The sequence below is a fragment of the Canis lupus genome, chromosome 6 (assembly GCF_011100685.1).
Source record: "Canis lupus familiaris isolate Mischka breed German Shepherd chromosome 6, alternate assembly UU_Cfam_GSD_1.0, whole genome shotgun sequence".
Classification (NCBI taxonomy): Eukaryota; Metazoa; Chordata; class Mammalia; order Carnivora; family Canidae; genus Canis; species Canis lupus.
Window position 1 is genome coordinate 6,908,303 of NC_049227.1, and position 12,348 is coordinate 6,920,650.

Below are 12,348 nucleotides of genomic sequence, written 5' to 3' on the forward strand. Positions count from 1 at the left end.
CACAGATGGCTGGGCCCTACCCTCAGAGATTCAGATTCATTAGGTCTAGGGTGGCACCTGGGGGGTGGCATTTCTAACAAGTTCTCAGGAGCTGCTGCTGGTCCAGGGACCACACTTTAAAAACGGTTGCAAGTGCTGGAAATTTTTTTTTTTTAATTTATTTATGATAGTCACAGAGAGAGAGAGAGAGAGAGAGAGAGAGAGAGAGAGGCAGAGACACAGGCAGAGGGAGAAGCAGGCTCCATGCACTGGGAGCCCGACGTGGGATTCGATCCTGGGTCTCCAGGATCGCGCCCTGGGCCAAAGGCAGGCGCCAAACCGCTGCGCCACCCAGGGATCCCTAGTGCTGGAAATTAATGTTAACTGGAACTGGCCCGTGTTTCCCACAGTTGAAAACCAGAGGGACCTGAGGGTACAGGTCGGAACCTTGCAGGGTCACAGACTAAGACTCAGAAACTGGGGAGGCTTCTTCCAATACCAGTTCCCTTGGTTTTTGTGGCACTCAGTAGGGAACTGGGGATGGGATGGGAAATGGGGGAGATGAGTAGTAGAGGGCTCTTGATTCCAAGTCAGTGCTCATTCACAGGCAAGAAAGCCACCACCATTTAACCATTGAGGGGTTTGTGCCAAGACTTGGGGTAGCTCCCTCCACTAGAAAGCTCTAAGTGGCTGATTTAATCCCAATAACCCCACAGCATTGGGCTAGATATTGACACTGTTTTATGAACACTGTTCCCCTGTCCTTTCCTCATTGCTGTTTATCTGAAGCAATTCTTGAATTTCATGGAGCGCTTGCTATTATATCAGGTACTAGGCTAGAACAGAGGGAGATAATTCAAAGATGAGTTCCTGATTCTGGGAAGGAGCTCAGCATCCAGTGGTAATGATACAAGTGATCAACATATAAAAACAGCCAGGTAGGGGCACCTGGGTGGCTCAGTGGTCGAGCGTCTGTCTGTGGCTCAGGTCATGATCCTGAGGTCCTGGGATCAAGTCCTGCATCAGGCTCCACATAGGGAGCCTGCCTCTCCCTCTGCCTATGTCTCTGCTTCTCTCAATGTGTCTTTCATGAATAAATAAATAAACTCTTAAAACAAAACAAAAACAGCCAGGTAGGAGCACCTGGGTGGCTCAGTTGGTTAAGTATCCAACTCTTGGTTTTGGCTCAGATCATGATCTCATGGTTTGTAGGATCCAGCCCCAAGTTGGGTTCAAAGCTCAGCAGGAAGTCTGCTTGAGATTCTCTCTTTTCCTCTGTCCCTCCTGTTTGTGTGCACTCTCTCTATAAAATAAATAAATAAATCTTTAAAAAATAAAAAAGATTAAAAAAAAATGCATCCATACCATTTCTCCTACTTGGCTGGGGACCATCTCAGGGCAGGGACTCTCTTTTGTGTTTCATTTTTACTTGTCTATTGACTTTTGTAGAAGAAGGTTGCTAGCAAGCCAAGTACCTTCTTATTTCTCCTACAAATCATGGTTTCCAACTGTTCGTGGTGTTCCTCTCATACATCCTGCACTGAACTGATTGGTTCAAGTATAAAGGCATTTGACTCCCTGGCACAGGCCTGGCACAGCACTAGCTGGTAACAGGCCAGTTGTAAGTATTGGTTGCACAGATGAACATGCCAAAGGAAGGTGCAATTCAGGGTGAGAACGTGTCTGTTTTTTCCTGAGAAAATCAGAGCCCCAAGAGTGGGTCCCACATGTCCAAACGCTGAGAAGGTCACCAAGCTTGTGCACGAATATTCCCAGCTTGGAATCCTTTCTTTCATGGAGCTGAACACTTGTCATGGAGCATCTTGAATCTTAGAAAATGGGCTCTTCTGTTCCCCGGGAGAGAAGGGGGAGCCATGCTGACAGGTGTGGGGAAGAGGGGACCCCAGAGAGAAGGGAACGGACTGCTTCCTTCCTGGTTCTTGTCAAGGAAGTGTTAGGGGCTGACAGCTGGAAGGCACCAGAACTCTCAGTGAAGGGAGCCTGAAGTGTGGCCAACTCCCCTTTCTGGTGAAAAGGGGCTTCATGGGCTTCTCACGTGGATTTGGTCAACAACTCAATTCGACCAGCTGGTCAACCCTGGCTGCCAACCAAACAGCACATGACAGCCCCTCCTCCTGCGCAGAAATCCGCCCCCAGTGCCAGCCTAGCTGAGTAGTTGACAAAGCACCAGTCAGCACTGGGGCTGCAGATTGAAGGTTATCAAAGAAGTCAGACCTATCTTTGGGCTCTTGGAGGCCTGGGCTCTCAGAGGAAGGCCGGCAGGATGGGAGGCATGGCCCTTCTGCTCAGAATGTAATCACCAACTCTGAAAACACCCAAGAGCTCCAGCCCCTCCCTGCACCAGGGACAAGAGAGTAGAGATTGGGTGTGGATATTCCCATTTCCTGCACAACGCTATAGGGAGAAGGGGGCTGGAACCGCTGGTCCAAATGGGGAACAAAGCTTGGACTTAGGCAATTCTCCTGAGAGCCTGGGCCAGATGGGAGGGAAAGACTCACCAGTTTGGAAGAGGTTAAGTTCACACTCCAGGTAGTCAAACATCTCCACTGTCAACTGGAAACTTGGACCCAAGAGGAGAGAGAGCTTATATTCTAGAGCCCAAGGCCAGTACTTTACCTGTCCCCTCCCCCTGCTCTGTGTTGCTGTCCCTGTCCTCAGTACACAGATGCAAGCACGCACACATGGGCATATGCTCATGCATGTGCGTGCGCGCGCACACACACACACACACACACACTAGCTCCAATCCTTAGCCCCCACCTATGTGGGTCTTAAGGCCATTTGAAGATCAAGGAGGGTAAACTCCACAGTGATGGTGACAGAGGGGAGGGCAGAGGGTGACACCAAGAAGTGAACCCGGGCAGCCTAGAAGGGTTCTGAATGAGGCACCAGCAGTATGAGGCCTCACCCCAGCCACCGCCCTGGCCATCAGGCCCTGTGTGACCCTAGCTATAGACTGGCAACATCGAGCTTTCTTCCCTGTTGGGTCCACAGCACAAGGATGGCCACTCACAAGTTGTTAACGTCACTCTCTCCAGCCTCATCCAGCTGCCGGTCGCTCATCTGAAGGTTGCCTGGGAACCTGGGATTCTGGAAAGGGAGGCAAAGGAATGAAGTCAGGACAGAGCCCCTCAACTAAGCCAACACCAGGCAAACTATCTACACAGAGCTTGGGCAGCAGCAGGCTTGATTCTGCTTGTGTATCACCCACATGCTTCGAGGGGGTTGGTGTCAGTGCACAAAACCTCCCGTACATACAGACCACTGACAGACTCACAGCAGAGAACATCTACTACCCATCATCAGAGGGGAAGGCTCCATCCCACCCCTGGGAACTGGGACAGGGCTCTGCTCTAACAATTGGTGTCCTGGGACATTCTTCTAGAGATGCTCTCTGGAGGCTTAGCGTGATAGCAGCTGGCTCTCCACCATCCATGAGGCGCAGTCCGTCCCGCATCTGCATAGCCCCAGTACATTCTGAGCCCCACCCACACTTCCCTCTGTTCTTCTGCCCCTTCCAGAGGCTGCAGTGGTGAGTTCAGGGAAGGCAAACCTGTTTTCATATTGGCTTTAGGGAAACATAATAAAATAAACCTGAAGGTAGGAAAACATTACATCATGAGCCCCCAAAGTCAGGAGAAATTATTATGCATCATCAATCTTGTCAAATATCCATATCACGGTCTCTTCCCAGTGTGGCCTGCCTGGAGTGGGTGGAAGGCACTACAAAGGGAAAGGTACAGATGGGCAAGGACAGACGGGTGGCCAGTCGAGAGGATCTCAATTCCACGGAGCACACGTTGGGCTCTGAAGACAGAAACCCTCCACGGCACACCTCCTGGCTATCCCCTCTGCCCTGGAGGCCCCTCCCCCCCTTAGACTCGCCACCCCTGCTCCTTGGTCTCAAGGTGGGCCAGTTCCTTGAGCGCCCCCTTCTGGCCGTATTTAATCTCCTGACTGTCTGGACACTGCAGAAATCTGTCCTCTCATCCCTCACCTTTCTTGCTGCCTGTCCTTCCACCACAGTCCTGTCAGAACCCAGTAAGCCTGGGTCTTTGGGCGAAGATTAGCTGCCAACATCTCTGGAGGAGGACTCACAGCTGGAGTCCCCTTTAATCGTGTTCTCCAGCCTTAGTGCCCCTTCCTGGTCATTGCTACTAGCCCTGACGGGCTCCCCTTTCTGTACGTAACTGTTCCCCCCTCAGACTGGGTGCCTGGCTCCCATGCCACCACCCTTGGTATGTGCCTTCCTCCTCACATCACTGGGACTCCCTTGGCACTCTGCTTCCCACTCCCTTCCCCGTTCTGAACATGTTAGCTGTCCTGATCCGCTGGCTTCAAAAGAAGGACCAGCCTCTCCAGCCTTCCTTGTGTCCTATTTGTTCTGGTTCATTTGGTCCATTGTTCAAGGAGTCCTGACTGAAGCACCTGTTCTGGGCTAGATGCTGGGCAGGACACAGGACACAAGGGGACACTCATACCTGTACTCTGTCCTCCCGGAGCCCAGAGCCCAGAGTGCCAGGGGCCTCACTCTGCCTCCCCAGGCTCCTGCACTTCTTCTGATCACCCAAGTCCTTCCCATGAGCCCCACATCTTCCTAGCTGTTGCCCTCCACCCGTCCTACCAGCCTTCAGAGTCTCCACCACTCTTGCCTGTCCCAGTGACCAGCATCCTAACCCAACTCTCAGTCTTCCACTCTGAGTGGGATGGTCCCACACAGCTGCCCGGCTACCCTTCACTCTCCACCTGCCTGTTCCTCACACTGTGGATCTGCGGCTGTAGCTGACTCTCTGCCTGGAACTGCCACCTTGCCTTCTTCATTGGCTCCTCTCTTCCCGCAATGTGACAGACAAGGACCTGGGGGTCTGGGGAAAGTGTGAGTGTGATCCTTGGGAGAGAGAAAGAGAGGCAGGGGAGTGCACCATGGGGCCAGAGGGTATTGGCAGACTGTATGGCTACCCCTCCGATACAGTCAATGGCTACCCCTCCGATTCAACACACTGTCTTTACAATGTGACTTTGACATTCTGCCTTGGCCAGTGTGGTCCCTGTCCTATCCTCTCCAATCTAGTGACCTCTGTAATGGCCTCAGCCAATATAGGACAGTGGAAGGGTTGCTTTATGACTTGGAGGCTGGCTCATATAAATGCCATGCACTTCTACCTTTTTCTCTTGGGAAACTGGCCAGACTGGAAGGAAGTCCTCACTAGCATTGAGACCTCACGAGGAGAGAGACCCTGGGCCAGCTCCCCGTTATCCCAGCTCCAGCCAAGACCAATGGTGACCACATGGTGGAGCTGCAGCCATAACTGCCCAGCCCTTCTGGAACTCCCAACCAACAGGTGTGAGAGATGATAAAGGGCTGCTGGTGTTTCAGCCACTGAGCTGGAGGTCAGCTCAAGTGTCCTGCCTCTGAGAAGCCTACCTGGGTCGCTGGAGTTTGGGCGCAACGCCCCAGTATAAGCGCTGGTACCACCTGCTGCATCTCTCAGATCTGGTCCTCACTGTACTTGCCTGCCCTGTCTCCCAAGCAAATACGACTCCTGGGGGCAGGGCCAAAGTCTATTTACCTTTCTCTCTTTAGAACCTAACCCAGGTCTGGCCTGCGTGAGCACCCAGAGGTATGTAAGCCAAGGAAAGGGTGGCCACTGAGCAGCACTGGCTTTAGCATCCTACAGGTTAGGGTTCAAATCCCACCTAACCACTGGGGAGCTGTGTGATGAGGCACACACTTAACATGCTCCCAGTTTCATTTCCCTAGGCTATCTGAATACCTCCTCTCTACAGCTGAGGAGAGAATTAAACAGTACAGGAATACAGGAATGCCTAGTATACTAGGGTGGATTCCATGAATCAGAGCCACCCCTCAAGTCCTTAAGAGGTAAATCTCCACTCCTCCCTATTTCCAATGCCAGCTCGCTGATGGAGGCTAGTTCCTCCTCTACTGCCAGGCCATTCCTCCCGACGCCTTGCTCCATCCATGGTCTGCCTCGGGCCCACTTCCTTCATCTTCCCCATCGATGCCACAGCCCTGCATCATTTCAGAATGCCTCTGGCTCGGGTTATAGGCTTGCGGGACCACTTTGCACTGTGACACAAGGCCACAGGTATATAAGCTTCCTCCCCGTGGCTGATCAGGGCACTCTTGACGAGCAGACCCTTACTGAGTATCCTTATGTGCCACTTTGTACCCAGCACAATGGTTTTGCCTGCATTAGGTGCATTAGAAATACTGTCTAAGGCCACAGATGGACGAAAAGAAGGTTCTGTGTGGGAACTCACTACATAAAAGGATTGTTCTTATTAAGTCAAGTCAGTGCTTCTGAAATGTTCTCCTAAGGCAACCTAGTGGATAGGGCTCCTCTCTGCAAAATGGGGAATAAAGAAAGAGTGTGGAAGATGTGAGCCAGAATCTCAGTCCCATGTCCCATTATGGGGGCCTGACTGCAACAGGCTGGTAAAATATTCTCTCACTGGATATGATATAACATTCTTTGAGAGGCTGGAGCTGCCTTATTCCCAGAAAGACCTAAGAGTTTGGCCCACAGGAATACCAGTGGGGTTGTGGGGCAGGAGCTGGGACAACTGTTGGCAAACTCACTTTGGTGTGATATTCCATCTTCGTTCTTAGCAGTCTGAGGTAGATGCTGCAGAGCTGTCCATACCCCTCACTCAGGTGGCCCTTCCGGGAAAAGATAAGAAAGTAGTACATCAATACTAACATTTGGGGAAGAGATTGACAGCCAGGACTTCTGTTTTCAACGATGTATTTTTTTTCTGATTCTGAAAAGAACAAATGGCCATTGTGAAAAATTTTAGAAAATACAGATAAGCACCAATACAAAAAAATCACCCTTAATCTAAACACCAGATAGAATCATGGCTGACATTCTGAAGGACAAAATGTTATTTAAAAATTTTTTTAATTTCCATTTAAATAGATATATTTTTTAAAGTTTTATTATCTAAGTAATCTCTACAACTGATATGGGGCTCAAACTCACAACCCTGAGATTAAGAGTCATATGCTTGGGGTGCCTGGGTGACTCAGTCAGTTGAGTGTCCAACTCTTGATTTTGGCTCGGAACACGATCTCTGGGTTGTGGGATCAGGAATCGCCAATTGATCAATACAGACTGTGCTGGAGATTCTCTCTCTCCCTCTGCCCCTCCTCCTGCTCACACACTCTAAATAAATAAATAAATAAATAAATCTCAAAAAAAAAAAAAAACCCACAAAAAGTCATATGCTCTTCTGACTGAGCCAGCCAGGTGCTCCTAAAATAATGTAGATGTTATTTTTTCGAGCTGTTTTAGGTTCTCAGGAAAATTGAGCAGAAAGTACAGGGATTTCCTACTCCCTACTCCCACATGTACAAAATCTCCCCCACTCTCAACATCAGCACCCAAGTGGGACATTTGTTCCAACTAGTGAACCTTCACCGATACATCCTTATTGTCCAAAGTGAAGTTTACATTAGGAATTGCTCTCGGTGTGGTACATTCTATGGGTTTTGACAAATGTATAATGTCCCATACCTGTCATTATGGTATCATACACAATAGTTTCACTGCCTTAAAAACCTTCTGTGTTCTACTTTTATTTTAAAATATAAAATAGAGGGGCACCTGGGTGGCTCATTGGTTAAGCATCTGCCTTGGGTTCTGGTCATGATCTGCGGATCCAGCCCCACATCAGACTCTCTGCTCAGTGAAGAGGTCTGCTTCTTCCTCTCCCTCTGTCCCTCCCTCTGCTCATGCTCTCTCTCTCTCCCCCACATATATAAATTAAATCTTTAAAAAAATATTATATAAGATGGAATCCATTTTTTAACTTTGTGCGTCAGTTTTTTTCCTATCTTCTCAAATTTGTTTCATTATTTCTAGTGATATTTTTAATGATATTATAAGCGTATGCTGTAACTTATCAAACAAACTCCTTACTGTTGTATGTTTTAGTTGTAGGCATGTTTCTCTACTATAAGCTGTATTCCAATGAACGTTCGTTCTTACGGTATAATCTTATGTACAAACAGGAGAACTTCCTTTGCATAAATTTTAGACAAGGCTTCTGACTTAAGAATTTGAAGTCTCCCATCCTAGGTAATCACAGTCTGGTCATAGGCTGTTTCCTTCCTTCCATCTCTCTTATCTAAGTGCTGGAGAGGAAACACCTCCAGATGGACTCCGGCAGACTAAGAGTGTCTAGAGCATTTTACATGGGATGGGGATTGAAATGGGACAGATCTCAGCTGGGGACAAATAGGCCTTCCCAAAGAGTCTGCCCAGAAGCTGGAATTAGCAGAGTGACACTTCCAACTCCCAGTTGCACACAAAAAAGAAGAGGGGTAGAGGCAAAAAGAACTCTTCCATTGAACAGCTGTGTTTCCCACATGAGTTCTAATTTCTAAATTTTCTTCTGGGTGCATCTACATCCTCTAGAGTACAGGAACCCCACTGAAGTATGCCTTGAAGGTCACCAAAGGGACGGGGGTCATCACAGTAGGTTAAAAATATCAATGCCAAAAATGACACTATTTCCTCATGTATTAGTTTCCTATGAAAAATCATATTTTATGAATTGTATGTTATACTTGTTCATTATGGAAAAATTAGAAACTAGTGGAAAGCAGACAAAGCGAAACTATGCTCATCACTGAAGATAACTATATTTCACATGAAAATGCACCAGGACCAAAAAACAAAAGACGAATGGATTGTAGACTTCAATGTACAACGTAAAACTATAAAAACCATAGGAGGATAACACAGATGACCTTCTGTATGAATATGATTTTTTTTTAAAAGGATTTTTATTTATTTATTATGATAGTCACACAGTGAGAGAGAGAGAGAGAGAGAGAGGCAGAGACACAGGCAGAGGGAGAAGCAGGCTCCATGCACCGGGAGCCCGACGTGGGATTCGATCCCGGGTCTCCAGGATCGCGCCCTGGGCCAAAGGCAGGCGCCAACCCACTGCGCCACCCAGGGATCCCTGATTTTTTAGACAGAACACCAGAATTGTGATCTATGAAGGAGATAATTGATCATCAAGCTGGACTTCATTAAAATTAAAAAACATCTGGAAGAGTCACTGTCATTAGAATGAGTACCCACAGACTGTGACACATCTGGTAAAAGATTGTTATCCAAAACATACAAAATATTCTTAAAACTCAACAATAATGGGCAGCCCAGGTGGCTCAGCAGTTTAGCGCTGCCTTCAGCCCAGGGTGTGATCCCAGAGACCCGGGATCGAGTCCCATGTCAGGCTCCCTGCATGGAGCCTGCTTCTCCCTCTGCCTGTGTCTCTGCCTGTCTCTCTCTGTGTGTCTCTCATTAATAAATAAATAAAAAAACTTTAAAAAAAAAAAAAACCTCAACAATAAGATGACAAGAAACTTGATTTTAAAAAATGGACCAAAGACCTTAACAGACACCTCTCCAAAGAAGATATACAAAGAAGATAGCAAGAGAGATGGAGAGATGCTCCACATCGTCTGTCACCAGAAAACGCAAATTAAAACAACACTGAGATACCAGTACACATTTAGTTAGAAGAACAGCCAAAATCCAGAATGCTGAGAATACCAAATCCAGTGAGGGTGTGGAGCAATAGGAGCTCTCACTCATTGCTTGGTGGCAGTGCAGAGTGGTGTGGCCACTCTTGAAGACAGTTTGGCAGTTTCTTATAAAACTGAACTTACTCTTACCACATAATTCAGCAATAGCACTCCTTGGTTTTTACCCAAAGGAAATGAAAGCTTACGTTCAAACAAAACCTGCACATGGATGTTTATGGACGCCTTATTTATAACTGCAAAACGTGGAAGCAACCAACACCTTAATTGGTGAATGGATAAACTGTGGTACATTCAGACAATGGGGTATTACTGAGCACCAGAAGTGAAATGAACTATCAAGCCCTGAAAAAACATGGAGGAACCTAACTGAATGTTATTAAGGGAAAGAAGCTAATCTGAAAAGGTCACATACTATATGATTCCAATCCTATGACATTCTGGAAAGGGCAAAACTGTGGAGACAGTAAAAAGACAAGTGGTTGGGGGTGCCTGGGTAGCTCAGTCAGTTGAGTGTCTGCCTTCAGCTCACATCATGATCTCAGGGTATGGGATGAGCCATGTGTCGGGCTCCCTGCTCAATGGAGAGGCTGCTTCTCCCTCTCCCTTTGCTCCTCCCCTGCTCATGCTCTCTCTCAAATAAATAAAATAAAAATCTTACAAAAAAAAAAAAAAAAAAGACTAGTGGTTGCCAGGGGCCAGGGGAGGTAGAGGGGGACAAATAGGTGGAGCACGGAGGATTTCGAAGTCAGTAAAAGGATTCTGTATGATACTACAGTAATGGCTACATGTCCTGATACATTTGTCCAAAGTCACAGAATATATGTCACAATACATACCACAGGTGAACTATAGTGTAAACTACAGATTTCAGGTGATGTATCAGTGAAGATGTGTTATTTGTTACAAATATACCACGCTGGCAGGGGATGTTCCTAATGGGAATGCTACACCTGTTTGGGGGCAGGGGGTATAGGGGGAATCTCCATACTTTCTGCTCAATTTTGCTGTGAACCTAAAACTTGCTCTAAAAAAAAAAGTGGGGGGTGGTGCCTCCTGGGTGGCTCAGTTAGTTAAGTGGCCAACTCTTGATTTTAGCTCAGGTCCTGATCTTGGGGTCCTGGGATCAAGCCCCAGGTCAGGCTTCATGCTCAGCAGGGAGTCTGCTTGAGATTCTTTCCCTCTCCCTCGGCCTCTCCCCACACTGGGGTGCGTGCTCTCTCTCAAGTAAATAAACCTTAAAAAATGTCTTAATTGAAAAAAAAAAAAGTAAAAAGGTTCCTAATATCCAGAAACTCTCAGCCAAATGGAAGAGACAACTACATAGGAAAAAAGGCCAAAAGGAATACCAGTTTGGGTAACAAGTCAGGCTAGGTATCTGGGCTGACTTTCCTACTGAAAACTACTAAAATATTGAGTAAAATATTTAAAACTTCTTTTTGAAGGCATTAATGAGCTAACAGGAGTGTAAGGAATCCTCAGGCTAAGGACTGAATCCATATAGGTAGTAGAAGAATAAGTGGAATAAGTGATGGAGTTGGTGGGGAGGGGACAGGGGTTTTGCCACACCAGGTGAACTAAACTTTGGTTCTCTGGATCTCAGGAGCTAGGTGGTGGATAGGAGGCAGGGCTCTGGCCTGCCCATGTTTAAAAGTCTGGTGGAAGAGCAAAGATTGCTTCCCTGATATAGGGGAACTAAGAGTGAACTGGAAATAAAACAGATCCCAGCACTCCAGCACCTAAGGAGTTCTCCCTGAGGGCCTCAAACCACTGTTGTAGATCAGAGGGAGGGAAAAACAACTCCTGGGAATTGGACCTAGGAGCCAGAGCTCAAGGGAATCCGCCTGGAATTCACAAAACCTTAAGCTGAGAATTTAATTTAGAGTGATTTCAATGGAAGCAAATGCCCATTCTCTCTGGAGGAACCTGATGTGAAAGAGTTCCCACAAATAAGATTCTTCTTTTTTTTTTTAAATTTTTATTTATTTATGATAGTCACACGAGAGAGAGAGAGAGGCAGAGACATAGGCAGAGGGAGAAGCAGGCTCCATGCACCGGGAGCCCGACGTGGGATTCGATCCCGGGTCTCCGGGATCGCGCCCTGGGCCAAAGGCAGGCGCTAAACCGCTGTGCAACCCAGGTTTCCCTTTTTTTTTTTTTTTAATTTTTATTTATCACAAATAAGATTCTTAGGAAAATGAGCAACTCACAGTGAAAAATAACTAAGGACAAGAAGATACTCCATAGCATGAACAACATTCATCAAAAACAATGGATGACAGGAATAGATCTTGAAGGACTTTAGATAATGGAAGTATAAGAAGTGATATATGAAATCACTGTTTAATTTGTCTTAATAAATAAAAGGCTGTCTCAAAATATATGCAGGATACAAGAAATCATTAAAAAATGACAAACAGATTTGGGGGGAAAAAAGAACTCCAAGAAATGAAAGCTAGACTAAAATTATATATCTTATGAAGAGGTTTAACAACAGATTAGGCCCAGATGAAACAAATGAACGAAAAGTTGGATTTACTGGAATTATGCAGAATGCAGGAAAGAGGAAAACAGGTAGAAAACCATGAAGCAGGAGTTTAAAGACATGGGGTGGGGGTGGGGGGGCACCTGGCTGGCTTATTTGGTGTAGCATGAAATTCTTGATCTCAGGGTCATGAGCTAAAGCCCCATATTGGGCATAGAGCTTGCTTAAAAAAACAGACACTGGGGGATAGAGTAGGAAAAAAATAACATAACCAAAGTCTCAG

The 12,348-nt window shown here is 46.8% G+C and overlaps 1 protein-coding gene across 1 annotated transcript in view; it reads right to left on the reverse strand.

The window, feature by feature from the left end:
• The window catches only part of HIP1 (huntingtin interacting protein 1), a 158,182-nt gene that overhangs the window by 33,929 nt on the left and 111,905 nt on the right, over nt 1–12,348 (reverse strand). Inside the window, 3 exon segments of the mRNA XM_038539146.1 lie at nt 2,499–2,560; nt 3,014–3,090; nt 6,602–6,682. Coding sequence (XP_038395074.1) covers nt 2,499–2,560; nt 3,014–3,090; nt 6,602–6,682 — 220 coding nt within the window.